Consider the following 18,520-nt stretch of genomic DNA (forward strand, 5'->3'; position numbering starts at 1 on the left):
GAGAGAGAGAGAGAGAGAGAGAGAGAGAGAGAGAGAGAGATTTGTCCCAGCTCTTTAAGCTGATTCCGCAGGAAGACACCACAGGTGGTCTTGGGGAGGTGGTAGCCATGACTGCAGGACACTTCTTGCCAATTACCCAGCGCTGAGCCCAGATGAGGCTCCTCCTTGTCTGCTGGGAAAATATACACTTCTTTCCTTGGTGCACTGCAGGGGTGCGGAGGGATGCCAGCTTCAACAGAGCCCACTGTCACCCTTGAGGGCAGCCTAGGAATGGCCACGGCTGACTTTTGTCCTGTCCTTGTGGGCGCATATCCCTAGAGAACTGATTGATTGATTTGGCTTCCCACTGCCTTTTGCTCCTGCATAGCTACAAGGCACGGAGTGACACACAGCCAACAACTAGATCAACTGACTAAGCTGAGCCCTCCCACCACGCTGGAAGCCACCTCCTCAGGTATGTGTTTAGGCACCAAGTTAGGATTTAGAACAGCCTGCTTGGCTGGGAACCCATCAAGGCTATGATTGTGGGCTTGGTGCAGACCAACACTGGGCTGCCTTTGCCTCTGAGGAGCTGTAACAAAGGCTTGGGCAGGGACCAGGGCTGGCAGGAACAGAGGGAGCCAGCTGTCATCTTCCACCGGCCCTGAGGGATACACAGAGCTTTTCTCTCAGGCAGACTGGCCTGTATTTGTTTATGTTTAGAGACACTTGTGACTTTAAGGGGACAGGAAGCAGTTTCTGAAAATACACAACAGAGGATGAAAAAAGAAAATGATAAGCCATCTGGACTGGGGACAGTATACATGAGAATAGGTCAAAGGGGACTCCCTCCATAGGGACCCAAAGCTGAGCTGTGCTGAGGCCTCCTGTTGGCCAAAGCAAAAAGGGAAATGTGTCAAGCTGTTGGGCTTCTAAAGACTGGCAGCGAATGCCAGCTGCACAGCTCAGCTGGTCGGTGGGTTCACAGAGAGGCCGGAGTGTCTGGATCTGGGGGCCTCAATCACAGGGCCTCATGTACTCCTCTACAAGGCAGGGAGACTCCATCCCACACATGGGGCAGCTGGAGCCAATGGGGTAGGGGCTGACTTGCCCAGTCTGAGCTCTTGCCAGACACTGCATCTCTCCCCTGGGAGGCCCAATAGCTGAGAGTTCTGTGGGCATGCTCGCAAACATGAAGTCAAAATTGCTTACTCTTGCTGACCTTACACATTAAAGAGTACTGGGGAGCTCCTGAACAGCTGTCCCCTCACCCCAGCCTGACACACACGGGCGATGCCCTCTCAGAGTAGTCTGAATCCCTCTGACGTCAGGTCCTAGTCAGGTCAGGTTGTCATTAAGTCTACTTCTGAAACTGATGTCCAGAGTCTCAAACAGACTTGACCTGCCTCACTGTTGACTGCTCTGGCCTGAAAGGCCCACAGGCCTTCCTGACACTGGGCTACTAAGCCCCAGGAAGTGGCCCACCCAACCAGTCTACAAGCACATCCTTTCTAGCCAGACATTTAAAATGCATCATTTTCTGCTGGGGCACAGCCTCGGTAATAACGCTTCTCTGGCATACCAGGCCTTGGTCCCACCCCATCCCCTGCAAAAAAGAAAAATGCAGTGCCTGCCCTCAAGAATCTCAAGCTCCTGGCTCAAAAAGAAAGACAAGGAACTCTACACCTTGTAAAGAGACTTTGAGTTTTGACCTTCAGGTTGACTACTCCAAGCTCGACCCATATACCCCTTATCAGCTCCAGGGAATCAAAAGACAGATGAGGTTCCAGTCCTAATTTTAAATCAATCACCTGTCTGTCAGCCTGCATATCAGGGCTCCAATGTTGTGGCCAGGTGGCCAGTGTTCAGTGGAGACTTGGGAATGCCCAGTAGTGGGTCCTCAGTGAGAGACATCAGATGGCCCAAGCTTCACCCTTCCTGGTGGCCTGTGCTCCTCCAGACCCATTCCTGGGAACCCCTGACCCTTCCACGGTGGCTGAGATGGGTAGAGCTTATGTTCTTATGTTATCTCATTCTGAGCATACTAAGATTCAACAATCCTGTGCCTGGCTTCAGGCTGGCTACCAGATCTGGAAATAGCCATGGATGGCCCCATTCCACAGCTAGGGAGGCGAAAAGTCTGCAATGAGACCCACATTATTGGACCTGGAAAAACAGGGTACCTCCTTAGGGGAGTAACATGGGCATACAAGCCTGAGTCCATACCTATTCCAGTGCCTGTGTAGGACCTGTTTACCAATGAACAATATACAAATGTGGTTACCAAAGAAACCAGGGAAGAGCAATGCTTCACTGTTCCATCCCCTTCTCAGAGCCCAGAAGTACAGCTAACTATCAACCCTTCCAGCAACCACTGCCTGGATGACATTACTAATGCCATGTCTGCTGAGGGGTGAAGGACTGGTCCCCGAGGGTCCTGAAACTGCAGGGTTTAGTCTGCAGGTGAGTATGTGAAACATTGGTAGGGTGAGACTGTCTTACTTGTGCCCCCATGGAAGTCCCCACAGGCCACCAAGTCTCTGCACATCAGGGACTTACCTCATACAGCAGGCAGCCAAGGGACCAGATGTCTGACTTGAAGTTGTAGCCATTCTCGTGGATTCTCTCGGGTGACATGTAGTATGGTGTTCCCACTGCAACACAGCAAAGGGTGGGACTTAGGATCTGGGCCTCAGGGAGAAGAGGCCTGTCTCCTTGGTCAGCTGAGACAGTTGTCCATATTAATAGGGCAATGAAATGGACCAGGGACCCTATGAACTTTAAGTGGATCCCCAGAATCCCTCGATTTAAAAACTGGTTGGGGGCCACATAGCCAAGATTCAAAGTGACTGTTCAATGCAGAGAGGCAAATGACTACTGTCCCTTTAGGTGACAGTTTGTATCTGGGATAGTCTAGAACAAGCTCTCAACAGAGAAGAAGCATTGTCCAAGTTGACCAAGACACATGAGGGAAAGCTGACATTCAGGCAGGTCAAGAGGCTTACATGAAGGCAAGAGCCATTAAAATGATCAACTTCATGATGACAGATCTTTCAGTTCACCAAAGGCACCATTCAGAGCTGGATGGCAAGCCAGGATGTGATGGTTTGAGTGAGAAATGTCCTCCATAGGCATAAGTACATGAACACTTGATCCCTACCTAGATGATGGTGCTGCTTGGGGAGGTAATGGAACCTTTCACAGTACAGCCATGTGAAGGAACGCTGTCAGTAGGGACATAGAGTAAGAGGTCACAGCCTCATCAGACACAGTTCATCAAACTCAGTTCATTATTGACTGCTCAGCTTCTCGCTCTGGCTGTCTGTGGCTGTCTTAGTCACTGTTCTGTTGCTGTGAAGACACCATGACCAAAACAAATTGGGGAGGAAAGGTTTATTTGGCTTATACTTCCACAACAGTGTTCACCACTGAAGGAAATCAGAACAGGAACTCAAACAGGGCTGGAACCTAGAAGGAGAAGCTGAGGCCATGGAGGGGTGCTGCTTATGGGCTTGCTCCTCATGGCTTGCTCAGCCTGCTTTCTTATAGAACCCAGGACCAGGGATAGCACCACCCACCATGGGCTGGGCCCTCCCACATCAATCACTAATTAAGAAAATGCCCTACAGCTTGGTCTTCTGGAGGCATTTTCTCAGCTGAGCCTCCCTCCTCTCTGATGACTCTAGCTTGTGTCACACTGACATGAAACTAGCCAACAGCTTCCATGCTTCCCCATTATAGACTCTCCATCTGGAATTCTGAGCCAGAATAAGCCTTCTGTAAAAAGCCTTTTCTTCTGTAAGTTGCCTTGGTCTTGGTATTTTCTCATAGCAACAAGAAAGTAACTAATACACAGGGACAGAGAAAACCACCTCAAGGTCTACCTGCCACAGACTGATGCCTACCAAGATGGTTTGGGTCTAAAACATATCCCAAAACTATATGCTAACAGTCCCTAGCTGATGGCATAATTGGGAAGTGATGGGATCTTCAGGAAGGGTTGTAAAACCTCTGTTTTGCTAAACTTCTCTGAGCTGTGGCTCCTAACACCCTGGGCAGGACAGTTCTGGTCCACAGCAGTAGTCAAGGGAGTTATGGGTATGTTATATAGCCAGCTGTACAAGTCTTTTCAGTCTTCTTTGCAGCCTAATGTTCCAGTTATTCAACAGACAATGGTGTGCGAGCTGTGGTCCCCATGAACTCACAAGTCTAACCATGACTGTTGTTTTATCACAATGGCAGCCATCACTCAAAGACATGGTTGAAAATTTGACCTCCTATCCTGTATGCATACTCTATGGCTGGAATCAGGGGCTGCTGTCTCCTGAGTAAAAGGGCTGCCAGCCACCATGCCTAGCTCTGTGTGACCCTCATGAGGTCAAGTGGAATATCACGAATAAACACATATGCACTTCAGTCATGAGAGCATGGAACCAAACCAGTGGCCAGGTGTTAAGTTCTAAAGGCATTAGAGCCAAATCACAGCAGACCCCACAGTCAGTAGTGGGAACTTAGGGACAACACTACTGGGTCTCAGCACCCAGGTGCTACAATTGGAGGTACCCATAATACAAGGGTGACAGGATGGGGCTGGCCAGGAGCCAGAGGTCAGAAGTTGTGCAAGACTACACCACAACTTTAAGGCCCCACCGGCTGCCTCTGGCTCTTCCCTCTTGTTCTGGCCTCCTTCTGTCTCTAGATCTGGGTAGGAGGGATTCTAGGGTGAGGGAAGCCTAGGTCAGACCTGTCTGAAGGTGAGGGGGGGTTCCAGCACCTTGTCTAAGTCTATCTCCCAAAACCAGTTCTAGCTGCTGTCTACTCACTGAGCTCTGTTCCACTGTGCCTATGCACTGGGGAGCTTCAGCAAAGCTGGCCACCACCTTGCTCTGTTTAGCTGTAAAGCAGGTCCTTGCCACAGCCTGCAGGGAAAGCCAAGGGTGCTGTGGGAGAGGCAGGAGAGGTGCTTGTCTCCCCTTACCTCTTGCTGCACTTCCTCCTCATTGATGTAACTTTAAAAAAAATTCATTTTGGGGCTGGAGAGATGGCTCAGCGGTTAAGAGCACTGACTGCTCTTCCAGAGGTCCTGAGTTCAAATCCCAGCAACCACATGGTGGCTCACAACCATCCGTAATGAGATTGGATGCCCTCTTCTGGTGTGTCTGAAGACAGCTACAGTGTACTCATAAATAAAATAAATAAATCTTAAAAAAAAATTCATTTTTGTAAGCAGGATCTCACGGTGTAGCCTTGGCTGACTTGAAACCCTCTATGTAGAATAAGCTGGCCTTGAACTCAAGAGATGCACCTGCAGCTTTCCTGCCCTGTTTTGTCGCAGTGTGGTGACTGGAATCAGGACTTCACCCATGCGAGTGCTCTACCCCTGAACTATTACTTCCAGCCCTTGGTTTGTGAAACAGCTTCTCACTAGGCAGCCCAGGCTGACCCTGAACTTATGATCCCCCTGCCTCTGCCTCTTATGCTGGAATTACAGATGTATACACCATGCCTCCTACATGTCATCTGTCCACTTGTCTGTCCTCAACTGTCCACCGATCTGTTACCTGCTTATCAGAGTCCACACGCACATCCATCAGTCTGTCCCTACACCTGCCTTCCCGGTTTTCTCCACGCAGTATTAGTGGAGTCGTGGCAGCCCCAAGCTGACCCTGCTCTGGGTGGACTCTCAGGTGAGAGTTGCCCATCCCAGGATGTGTCCAGCAGGGGAAAGCTAATCCTGAGTCTGTACTAGGCAGATCCTGGCATAACCACCAGGAAGGGTTTCAGTAAAGGCCCAGCTAAGCAGCAGTATCCAGGCCTGGAGTCTGGCCTCTTGTCTCTCTTGCTAGCTTCTGGGAGCACACTGCCACAGTCTGAGAGGAGCAGCCTTCCTTGCCTCTCTGCATCACCTGAGATGAATCATGAACTACAGCTGAGGACAGTCTGGCCCATTTTGGAGGGCACTGTACCCTCTGGTCCCCTGACCCAGGCTTCCTCAGTCTGTGGCTCTTAAAGGTGGGGTACTACAGAGGTGAGGGATTGTACAACTTTTGCGGGAGAGAATGAAGCTGGGGAGCGCAGCTCATCCTCCAGCTTTGCCACTTTACCTGGATTTTCTACCAACGACAAACACAATAGAGCATAACGCATCACTGTGTATAACAGACCAAACAGCAGACTTGAGAGAGACCCATACTTGCAGCAGGCCACTAGAGGAGGCCTCCAGACCCCACGGATGCTGGTTCTGGGGAGCCTGGAGAAACTGGCAGGAGGAGGTCTCTCCCTCCTGTCCCAGCAGACACAGTCCATCTTGCACCAAGCAGTTTCATAGGTACAGCAGAGCTGGCCCTGACTGGTCTCAGTCCCTCCTCAGAGCAGGGGGAGAGACGGTGCAGAAGAAAGAGGAGTCTACCAAACCTGACCTACCTGAGTGTTTATCCCAGAAATGAGGATTGCAAAACTGGCAGAAACCATAGAACATGGACCCCAAAGTGGAAGGCTGACCGAAGAGTCCTCCCACGACTCCTGTCAAAGCACACAAGTGACCCAGCTCACTTGTCTCAAACATTAGACTTGAAAAAGGCAGACTTCACATAAGAGGCTGGTGTCTGTCTGCAAGCTGCCCTTCCCCAGGTGGTACTTCTGTAACATACCTTGAAAAGCCACTGTGACATCCTCCACCAGGTGGAGGCCAAAGCCTGGACTCCAGGATGGATGCGGGCAGAGCTGTGTGTGTGACCTGCTCTGACCACTGTCTAGCCAAAGGCCACGGTGATTCTGCCTGGGTCCCTCATCAGTGACACCTCATGCTTAGCAGCTGGTTTTCCCATCTGCACAATGGGAGGTGGGCATCAGAACCGAGTTTGGTCCGTGATGAATTCTCACTAATGAGGGCACACCCCTGGGGATGTCTGTCTGTGTGGACCACAAATGTACCTCACAGCACGCTGTGGTCACACACAGCAGGGTCATGCACACAGTGGCACTGGCATATGGCAAAGAGACCTCTGCTTCTCCCCACCAGGTGTCCCTGCCTCACACAGCTTGTGGGATCCTCTCCCCACATGTCTTCTGGCATCCACGACCCAAGCCCACTGCCACACTGTGCGCTGGTGGTTCTTTTGAAGGCCTCCTGGATACAGGATGATTTCTTGCCCTCATGCTGATGTGGTCCTCCCTTCTCTCAGGCTCAGTCTCCTCAGCTAAATGAGACGAAAGTCCTGGGTGTGACGTCATCTTAGAAAACCAAAATGTTTCTTAAATATTTTTAAAGTCCCATCTTCTTCTGATTTGCCCCCACAGTGGACGAGTGGACACTTAAGTACAGGGTGGGTGCAGATCCTGGATGACACTGGGCTCCTCCAGCTGGAATTTAGACCCATAGCCGACATCTGCATGCACACTCTGGCTTTTGGGAAAGTGATCCACCCATCTGACCAGCTCACCTCTGCCAATCTGTGGCCCCTTAAAGGTGGGTCACACATCCCAGTATGCATAGGGCCAAAGAAAGGTCTGCAAGCCTATGACCAAGCCAGGCCTTGTGCCCCCTGACTGCTTGCTTGTCTGTTATGGGGTTATCCTCAATGGACTCTGATTCCCCAATCCCGGAGAGACCAGGCATCCCCACAAGGGGCTTGGGTATGAGCAATCTCCCATCCTGCCCCGTCCAGTCTCAGCCTGAGGCGCCTTGTCACCACTGTCACCACTGCCAAGCGCAAGGCCTGCGTTCCTGCTCTCCAGACCCACCATTTGTCTCGAAGCTGCTGCCGTTGCTTGGAGCGAGACACTTGCTTGTAGCTTGTGAGCTGTGTATAGGCAAATCTTTCATTTTTCTTTCATTATGCCGGCGTGTACTGTCACTTAATTTTTATGTATGCAATCCTTCCTGACAAATATGATCTGCTGCCTGGTAATTCGTCTGACGCTCATTCTGTTCCGAGCTCTAATTACGGCTCCTATTCCTGACACCGAGGCAGCCACTCTGCCACCGCTGGGTACCGCACCTGTCAGCCCGACCATGGCACTGACTAATGCCCTTTCATGCCAGCCTCCTGTTAGCAAATACAAGCATAAGGAGGGGCCAGGGAGGGAAGGAAAAGAAGGGATTTGCATAAGCCCAGCTCCGGGTCAGCAGCTTTAGTACATGAGGAGGGCGCCAGGACAATGTGGCTCCTGCCCCAGCATCTCCACATAGTAGGTGCACATTAGATGTAGGAGATGAATAATTCATAGTCACACACAGGGTGTCAAGGGCCCCTACATCCTTACTGTGTCATGGTGTGGTAGCAATTAGCTCGTTTTCTTGCCCAAACAGACTTGTGTGCACTTAGCTGTATACAGAACTGGTAGTAAAAGGGTGCTTTCCCCTGGAGCTTGGAGACTTCTGGTCCTGGGTTGTGGGTCTGACTGTCATCCTCCAGGGTAGGTACAGAGAACAGGCCTCAGCTGCCAGAGCTGGTTCAGCAAGTGCAGGTTGGTGGAGCGCCCTCAGCTCCATGGTGCCTCCTGGAGTCTGGTGCACACGGCCTGGGGAGGGATGGGCCCGGGAGGCACCCTGCACCCATCGTGCAGGGTCTGTGCTCAGGAGGCCTCAGGAGGTGCCGGGCATGTGAGACTAGCCTCCTCCAAGTCCCAGTTCCTTCTCATTAATGTAATAAGTGCAGCAGTCCTAGCAGATAAAATCACACTGTCGGAGGAGCTGGGTCTCTGTCATCCCTAACAAGGCGATCCTAACCAGCTCTGACTAGCCACCACAGCCATCTTCTCCAAGACAGGACAGAGTGGGACTTGGGCATGACTGACAGGCCCAGGAGGCAGCACCTTTGCTCTTCTCTGACAGTTTCCCTCTGAGTTCCGACCTTTTCCAAACTCTTACACCAGACAGGGACTGAGGAACGTTATTAGGGATAGAGCACTTACTTGCCTAGCCTGTAGGAGGCCCTGGGTTCTGTCACGAATACCACAAAGAAAAAGCATTCTAACTCAGTAAAAAGGTTGGAAAAGACTGGGAAACTGAGGCTTCCTTCTCATCAGAGAGCCAGTAGCTGGGGATTCCTGATGGAGGCTCTGGGCCCTGTCCTTGTGAAGAAGTCAGCACTACGCAGGACCGGTCAGCACTGCAGCATTGAGGGACACCATGTGACCTTGAAATCATTCCAATTCCCGGAGTTCCAGCTTCTAGGTCCTGTGGATCCTGAAGGCCAGTGGAGATGTGACAGAGCATCCTCAGGTCCTTGGGGATGGCGAGGGAACCACAGGAGTCAAGGGAGAGGCCAGCCCAGGTGTTCCCAGGGTTGAGTGGAGGCCCAGGCTTAGCACACAACTGCCATCGGCTGGCTCATTTCTCACAAGTGCATGCCTTGAGTCTGAGTCATCACGACCTGAATGAACAGCGGCAGTTTCCAGAGGGAAGTTTCCCACAGGGAACCTGTGCCTCCACCAGAAGCTGCTGTTGGCTCATGGCTGGCCAACAGCAGGCACCCAAGTGTGGGGTGATGGGAGACACCCAGACTGCGGCTGTGGAGTGGGATGGAAATGAGTAGAGCCAGAGGTTTTCCTGGGAGGTGGCCACAGACATGCTGGCTCTGGGTCACTTCTTTCTCTCCTAGTGATCCCTGAGAGATGCTGGGAACTGACTGGAGGGAGACACCAGCCTCTCATGGATTCCTGGTGAGACCCTGCTGCACCTGGGCTAACAACACGCGACAGCTGTCTCTGTGTCCCACTGGCTATGTTGGCTCCTTTAAACTAATTAAAGGGAAGCAGCTCCATCTCCATCCTCTGGCTTCTTGCTTACACCAGGTACACAGATTCTGTGAGCCAACGCAGCCCCACTAACCTGAAGCCCCTCTCCACACTGAATAGGGACATCAAGGCCTGTACCCATATCCAGACACCTACTTATTAGCATCATCCCAGGCTCATGCACAGTCCCCATAACCAGATGTGGTTCCTTCTTGGCCTTCCCAGCTGCCCTTCCTCTACAGTCCAGCCTCAGCCCCCAAGGCTGTCCCTTCACAGTCAAAGCAAGAGTGAACTCTTAAGACTCAAAAAAGGTCTTCCCCACACATGCAAATGGTCCCAGGAGAATGTATGCCCTTTCTACCAGGTCACCCAGGCAGGCCTACACGGGCTGCTGGGGAACATAGGCCTCTTACCTAGTGAGTGGGCTGCAGTGGTCTCCGAGCTGAAGAAGCGGCCCAGGCCGAGGTCACCAAGCTTCACAATGCCCGTAGCTGTGATGAACACGTTGGCAGGCTTGATGTCTGCAGGGGAGGACGTGGGGTTAGTGTGGGGAGAGCGGGCTTAGAAGGGACAGTAGGAGGGAGAGGGCCTGGGAGTGACCGTGAAGGACCTTTCAGTGAAGGGTAGGCCCTCACTCAGGGCAAAACCAACTCCTACCAAGACATCAAAGCCCATAGAAGGGTTCCTTTCTCTGAGAGGCTTCCCTGTGACTCTGCTTGCCGCCCACTGTGGAACCTGGGGACAGTTGCTTCCCGAAGCCTCATCACTTACTTCATCTGTAACATGACTCTATTTTCCCCTATGTCACAGGTTGGCTGTAAGTGGGGAGCAGAGATGTCTATACTCTCCTCTTGTACAGCTGCCTCCCTGGTGCCTGATGATTGTCAATCGCCCAACAGACACGGTCTGACAGGCAACAAGCTTTGCACTTGCACTGACTAGGGCAGGGCCTCACACAGGATACCAACTGAAAGACACCTTCCAGACAGCTTCCTGGAAACTTGAAATGCCTCCCCAAAGCACTTTCTGGGGTGTGGTGGGGGTACAGTTTGCTCAGCCAATGCCTACCAAGAAATCAAAGCCCACGGGAAACTTTCTTTCTCTGGGCAAAATTGGCCTCAGCATCAGGTTTGGCCACATCTGGGACAAGTGGAGTTGGCGAGCTGTGATGGCCCCATTCCCTTAAGCTTATGTGAGGGCTGTCTGGCATCAGAGTCGGACTCCATTGCCCTCACAGGTGGCTCTTCTCATGGAACAGATGTGAGTGCAGCTGTGGGATACCCTGCATGGGGAACACTAAATGGCCTCGTTCTCAGGGCAGCTCCTGGGGCGATCGAGAGCTCAGAGCTGTAGTCTGAGGCCACAGCCACATGGGGCACTCACCTCGGTGCATCACACGTCGGGAATGCATGTGCTCCACAGCGCTGCACAGCTGCACAAAGTACTTCCACACGGTCCTCTCAGGAATAAGCCGCTTCTGCTTCTTGAAGTACTGTGGGGTGACAGATAGCCTGAGTGAGCCTGTTTCTAGTGAGGGTGGCACAGTGATCATACAAGCAAAGGCTGAGCAAACAACGAGGGGCCAGGATGTTGTGTCAACACCTCTCTTCAGCCCAGCAGAACTTGAGGGGGCCCCAGATCAACTGCACCAGGAGGTTAGAAGCCTGGCCAGAGGGATCCCCAAGGAGGAGACTCCCAGTGATCTGCTCAGAGGGGCCTGAGGAGAAAGGACTCTCACTATCAGTCTGGTGTGGGAGGAGGGCCAGGCCTGAGGGATAGTCATTATTGTTCCCATGTCCTCAGAGTCATCAAGTCTCAGTGTCATGTGACTGTTAAAGGCACAGTAACCCTTGAGAAGATGGGCTTAACTTTCTCAAATAGACCCTTGGTTTCAGTGGGCATTAATCTACCTTCTTGCCTACTGTCTTAGTTAGGGTTTCAATTGCTGTGATGAAACCCCATGTGATGACCAAAGCAACTTTAGGAGGAAAGGGTTTATCTGCTAGTTCCATATCACAGTCTGTCATGGAAGGCAGTCAGGGCAGGCACCTGGACACACAAGCTGATGCAGAGGCCATGGAGGGGTGCTGCTTACTGGCTTGTTCCCCATGGCTTGCTCATCCTGCTTTCTTATAGAACCCAGGACCAGCAGCCCAGGGACAGCACCACCCACAATGGGCTGGGCCTCCTCCATCAACCACTAATTAAGAAAATGCCTTACAATCTTGCCTACCCATGGAGGAATTTTATTGCTATATTTTCTCAATTAAGGCTCCTTCCTCTTAGATTTCTTTAGCCGATGTCAAGTTGACTTAAAATTAGCCAGGACACCAAGTAAACCACATTCAACCCCCAGGGGGAAAAAAAAAAGAAAGAAAAAAGCCAAGAAACAACTCCCCAGGCTGCGCTGAAAGAGAACTGAAACAGAAGGTTCTGGAAGGATAATGCAGGAACACATCCTGAGGCAGAGCGGAGATAATTGTGTGTGTGTGTGTGTGTGTGTGTCTGTGTGTCTGTGTGTCTGTCTGTGTGTATGTGTGTGTCTGTCCGTGTGTATGTGTGTGTGCGTGTCTGTCTATCTGTCTCTGTGTGTGCACGTGCGCGTGAAAGCCTGGGCAGCAGGCCTGTACTGAGGTCTAGCACCTCAGTCATCTGGTCACTAAGCTGTGATTCTAGTGGCAAGAGGCAGCACTGTGGCTCATTTGGCAAGCAGTTACTCCTGTGTAGGAAGCCAGGAACTACTAGGGTGCTTGCCCAACCTGGAGAGGAAACAGAAGTGGAAGAAGGCCCTACCATGCACAGGCCATGCTCAGCCATGGTGCTGGGCCCTCAGCAAGCAGCACGAAGGCCCCGAGGGCTACAAAATGGAGATTGGTTAGGCCTTGTGAGCTCATCACATCTAATGACGCTGAGAATCTGTGACGGGGACCATGCCCAGAGAGGCTCACGCTCAGGCCCATGGCTAAGCATCAGGAGCACAGAGGCTGGGATCTAGAGCAGAGTACCTCCCGATGCAGGGCCCTGATAGCTGCAAGCTACTGGCCTGGAAGTAAAACCCCTTGAGGCTCTCCCGAGGCCCTTCTAGGAGGAGCTGGAGAGCTAGCTGTTCTGGTCTCCCAGAAGACCTCTGCTTTGGGCCACCCCCCAGGCCTCTGTGCCAGGCTGGGCGGGCTGTTATTTACACCATAATGTTATTTGGTCCTCATTATAGTGTTTACGTGGGGACGTGTGCAGCCGAGAGTGGTGATTTTCTAAATGTCATATTCTATAAGTGCCAGCTGACATTTAGCAGGAAGGCGCCGAGTCTCTGGTGGATTTCAGACAGTGGCGGCTCTGGGCTTCACCAGCCTTGTAAATAATGCCAGCACCATGGTTGACTGGCTCCCGAGGCTGCAAGTCCTCCAGACACGAGCCCTGCTGATCTGGGAGTTCTAAGGCCAGTGGGAACACTGTCATGTGACCCGAGTTTGGGGCTGCAAAGGCTAGGTTCCCCTGGATACCTAGAGAAGGATGAGGAGGGTGTGACAACAGAGCTTCCCGGGCACCAGGCACCTTTTGGGGTATGAGGAAGCTGGGTGCAGACACCTGCTAAACTTTGTCCCAGGTGTGTCCAGCTAGGGGACTGCCCCCAGTTCCCCTGCTGGTTGTAGCTGCGGCAGTGCTAGTCCTGTGAGGAACCTGTGCTGTCAGCTGTCGTGGGCTGGGAGAAAACCAGAGCATCTGCCAGGGAGGATGGAGTGTGAGGCTGGGGCAGGGACAGAGTCCACACCACCTAAACTCAGTTCTCTGTGGAGCCTGACCCACCTGAACCATGAGCCAAAGCTAGCTCAGGACACACAGACAGACTGGCTATAAAACTAGTGGGCTTGCTACCCAGTCTGTCTCTTTAAGTCTGAAAGAATCGGTCTGGCCTATAGCCCTTTCCCAGAATCTTCTTTCCTAAAAGGTAACCGGGAAAGGTAGGCACTAGAACTCAGGGAAGAGGGCATTTGCCTAGCACTGTTCCCCTCTCCCCCAAGGCTGTCTGCCTCCAACTCCATTCCAAGATTGAGAAGTTACAGGGGAGTCTGAGATCCATGGGCTACAGGGGGAGTGGAGGGTAAGGAGGGGGATCCAGGCCTCTGCTTCTGCTCTATCCATACCCAACCCTCTTCCAAGCACAAGGCTCACAGTTCCTGCTCCCTCCAGGAGCCTTAGAAAGCTGCTGTGAACTCAGCACAGTTCCCAATCCTGAGCCTGAACTGAGAAACTCAGCAAGACTTGACCCCATGGTCACCACCTCACCTGCTGCTGGACCTCAGTGCATCAAAGCCTTCTGGGTGCTTCCCACTTCTATACTCCCCATCTGCTCCCCATCTCCCCATCATCTCAGTTCAGGAACCACCTTCTCCAGGAAGCCCCCTCTGATTCCACAGGCCCTGACCTTGACTCACTCTGGAGTCCGCCTTCCTGGTAGAACTCACGGGCTAGGGGCAACAGTAGCAGTGGTGGCAGCCTGAGGTGGGGGCTGGGGTCCAGCGAGACGGCAGAGAGCTGCATGTATCCTTGAGGTATGTGCAGAGGGGATGGCGAGTGAAGGAGAGACTAGTGATGGGGCCTAAGACATGATGTATCACGTCTGTTCCCACCAGGGATCCGTGTGGAGATTAACACCCCTGCGAATGCATTAATATGTCAACGGAAAAATAAAAGCAGGTGATAACAGCTCAGTAATGCCGCTTCCCAGTGACACCATATTCCTAGGGGCCGAGTTTCTGAAGAGCAACTGATAAACAATTGCTCAGTCCCCAGTGCCTGCTGGGAAGACAGAATCCATGTCGGCAATAACCAAACACAGTTGAGAGCTCAGTGTGGGACTTGAGCATGGCCTGGCTTTACTCAGGACACACAGACAAGGTTGGGGGGGGCAGGTGATGGGGGTCCACTTTAGGGGATAGAGATGAGGACCCATGCCAGCAGGGACATATGGGCCTCGAGGGAGAAGCCAGGATCAGAGGCTATGGGTTAGGGCTTTTCCACTTACAGGCTGTGTTGCCTTTGGGTGGACACTAAACCTCTCTGAACTCAGTGCTTTAGCATGGCTGTGGCTGATGGCAGCACTCTCGCAATGGAGCTGCCACGTCCCTGAAGGCAAACCTATAGTAGTTCCACTCCTGAGTCCTGGGATGGAGACAAGACAGCTTAGGAATATCAGAGAATATGGCACTGAGTTTTCAGAGGTTAAAGTTGCTCAATCCCTCACAGAGCAGGCATGGAATCCTCACTATGGATGATGAAGATACCGCCTGTCCAAAGGCCGTGTAGGCTGTGTGGCAACAATGACCTCCGACCAGTGCCAGGCCTGGGAAACACATGCAGTGGTTGTTCTCAGACAAGCCAGCATTTCTAGGCCTCAGTTTCTCCTTCTATAGGAAATGGCAACAGGAACCATCAGACACGCCACTTAACGGGCCACTGCATATTTTGAATTAAGAATCCATGGTTCTGTTTAGCACGGGCTGAAAATTGGTGGTGACTAACAAGAGATCAGAACCACTAAAGGGAAACCTCGCTTTGCTGGTCAGCTGGAGCTGAGAACTTAGTGGTGATTAAGAAGAGACCAGCATCACTGAGGCAGAATCTTGGAAGTGTTTTCTGAAGATCAGCACACAGGAGATGTGTTCAGAGGTACCCAAGGTTGCACCTTGTGCTAGCACCTGAACTTAGTCATGTAGAGTCACCCAGGTGGCTTCAAAGGGACTCAGGGAACATGGAGAGCAGCTGAGGCTTGGCACTATGAGAGGGCAGGAGAGGCTACTGGTGAAGGTACAGCCAGAGTAGCATTTAAAGCCTCAGAATTGAAGGGGTCATGAAGAGAATTAGAGGCTTAGCACCAAGAAGAGAGCTCAGGAGGTGCTACTGGTGCAGTCCAGTTGCAGCAGAAGACTCCACAGTTTGAGATTCCTGTACCATGGGAGGACCACCAAGAACAGGAGCAGCAGTGGAGTGGAGCCAGCCAGAGCCTAGAAGACCAGCTGGGTGTGCTGCAGAGGGTGGAGCCTGAGAAGTGACCCAAGCCCCTTGAAGGAGCCCAGATGATCCTGCGTGGATCCCAGACATTTGACTCTGAATTATTTATATAGTTGGAGTTTTGTTTTGCTTTGTTCAGATTGTGCCCTGGTTCTTCCCCCTTGAAGTAAAGAAGTGCTTGACCTGCTTTTTATTTTACAGGAGCCCACAGTTGAAAGACTTTAAACTTTTTTAAAAAAGAGACAAAATTTTAAAGTGTTTGAATTTGCAAAGACTGTGGGATTTTTTTTTAAGTTTGTAAAATGTTTTCTATTATGATGTCAGTCTTAATGTGTGATTTTGAGGATGAATGAGAAAGGAAAGGCTGTGGGCCTAACAGTGATATGCCTGTGTGCCAGGCTGACAAGGGGTCAATCTATGTCAACTCAACACAAGCTAGAGTCATCTGAGAGGAGCAATCCTCAGTAAGAAAACGCCTCCAGAAGATCCGCTGTAGGCAGGCCTGTAGGGCATCTTCTTCAGTGACTGATGGGGGAGGCCCAGCCCACTGTGGGCTGGTGGTCCTGAGTGCTACAAGAAAGCAGGCTGAGCAAGCCATGAAGGGAAGGCCAGTAAGCAGCACCCCTCCAAGCCTCTGCATCAGCTCCTGCCTCCAGGTTCCAGCACCATCTGATTCTTGTCCTGATGAACAGTGTCAGTGATGAACAGTGATGTGGAAGTGTAAATTAAAAAGACCTGTCCTGCCCAATTTGCCCTAGTGTTTCATCACAGCAATAGCAACCCTAAAACAGACATATAGAGTCTGACCTTTGGAGGTGTTGACTGCTCCTGTTCCTTCTGTGGAGAAAAGTGCCCCCAAGTGCTCGGGCTGGAGCAGTGTGGCTGGCCCAACAGGTCCCTTCTGTGTACCACAGCCCTTACCCGGGCACCATCCTGTCTAGGCATCATTCTACCTTACTTTGTGCACCCCCTCAAGCCTGAAAGGAAGACAGACCACATAGGTGCTGAGGTCAGAGCCAGACCAAGCTATCTCAGGGACATGGAGGAGCCTCCGTAACACCCCCACCCCCGCCCATGCACGTTGAGAGGAGGCTGCCCCACTCCAGGCCCCTGACCTTGATCATCTGTGAGAGGTCACCCGCGTCAGCCAACTCCAGCACAATGTTCAGCTCATTGTCTTCGATGAAGGAGTCCAGATACTTGATGATGTTTGGATGGTTCAGTTGCTGCACCAGAAGGGGGAGTGGCCAGCGATGAGAGGTGGGGCTCCAGTGCTGCCCCGCCCTCCACGCCCCTCCAGCCTCTGCCCAGGCTCAGCTCAAGTTCACAGAAACTGTCCTGCTACTCTTTTGATCTTCCTCAATGTCTCAGCCATCCCTTGGAAACTAAGTATCCTTCCCACCCTAAGCGCCTCTGACTGACTGACTGACTTACTGACTGACTGGCTCTGGTGTCTGGACTCCAGGATAAGAAAGGGAGTGGAGCCCAGGCAGGGCAGTAAAAATCAGCTCCATCTGGAAGAAGACCCTCCCTGGTGGTGACACTGTACCTACATGGCTACTGTATCTTGGGGAGCAAGAGAGGATCCCCAAGTGGGGTTGGTACTGCTCAGACATCAGCCAGGGTCTGACTGACAGCATGTTTTCTAAATACTCCAGAAGTCTTTGAGCCCAGCTAGTCTGAACCAGCAGGAAAAGCTGCTTTCTCAGGTCTAATGATTGAGGCCAAAGATTTGAGTTGGTATGGCTTGTGCAAGGATCCCCCCGTGCTAGGAGAAGCCAGCACATCTCAGGGGGTGCTAGGAGCCAATGGCACTGGGCATAGGGTAAGATGGAGGTAGGGACCTGGATATGGAACTCTGAAAAAACTCAACAGATCAGACTGGATTAGACCCTGGATTGTGTGCATATTGATCTGTCAGCATACATATGCTCTGTTGATGAGGTGATAAGGTATACCGGTATTGTCTCCCATCTGTGTCTTGGATTTTCATCTTTGTGGCTATGATAGACCATTCTAGCCTTCTTTTATGGCTAATGCCCTTTGTATCTGGGGATACCTCTGTGTCCTCTAACTATGATGAGTCCCTGCAGTTTTCCTCTACAAACTTTCCATTATAGCCTTAGCTTGTGTTTTGTTTGGGGATCTCACTTTGTAGCTTAGCCCAGACTGGCCTGGTATTCACTATGTAGCCCAGGCTAGCTTTTAACTGGCAATTCTCCTCTGTGTTGGAATTTAGGTGGATGACACCACGTCTGGCTTAGCTCTAACTTTCAAATCTGTTCACAAACTACAGAACTGTTCCTGACTTTGGTCTTTAATTTTATTTTCAGACTAATCCATTTCATAACCATGTGTGTATGGTGTGAGGCAGGAGTCACAGCTCACTCTTTCTCATCAGCAGGTCCACATTGTCCCAGCACCCTTCTCTTATTTGTCTCCTGAATTGTTTGTGGTTGTTTTGAGAACAGCATTGGGGGCTAATGCCAGGTTCAGTTGTGATCAGAGAACATTACAACTTTTTGTTATTTATTTTCATCATCATTATTATTTTATGTGCACTGATGTTCTGCCTTGCATGTATGCCTGTTTGAGGGTGTCAGATCCTCTGGAACTGGAGTTACAGATAGTTGTGAACTACCATGTGGGTGTTGGGAATTGAACCCAGGTCCTCTGGAAGAGCAACCAGTGCTCTTAGCTGCTGAGCCATCTCTCCTGCCCTATACTTTTTCTTCATTATTAGTGTGTGTGTGTGTGTGTGTGTGTGTGTGTGTGTGTGTGTGTGTGTGTG

At 51.5% G+C, this 18,520-nt stretch overlaps 1 protein-coding gene across 2 annotated transcripts in view; it reads right to left on the reverse strand.

Annotated features, from left to right (window-relative positions):
* Nek6 (NIMA related kinase 6) overlaps window positions 1-18,520 on the reverse strand; it is a 73,165-nt gene that overhangs the window by 6,548 nt on the left and 48,097 nt on the right. For both annotated transcript variants that reach the window (XM_028754667.1, XM_028754666.1), the window contains exons 5-8: window positions 16,845-16,955; window positions 11,104-11,212; window positions 10,134-10,241; window positions 2,539-2,633 (exon numbers count right to left, since the gene is read on the reverse strand). In XM_028754667.1, coding sequence (XP_028610500.1) covers window positions 2,539-2,633; window positions 10,134-10,241; window positions 11,104-11,212; window positions 16,845-16,955 — 423 coding nt within the window. The remainder of the gene's footprint in view (window positions 1-2,538; window positions 2,634-10,133; window positions 10,242-11,103; window positions 11,213-16,844; window positions 16,956-18,520) is intronic.

This window comes from Grammomys surdaster, unplaced genomic scaffold (genome assembly GCF_004785775.1).
Source record: "Grammomys surdaster isolate TR1022 unplaced genomic scaffold, NIH_TR_1.0 126035, whole genome shotgun sequence".
Lineage (NCBI taxonomy): Eukaryota > Metazoa > Chordata > Mammalia > Rodentia > Muridae > Grammomys > Grammomys surdaster.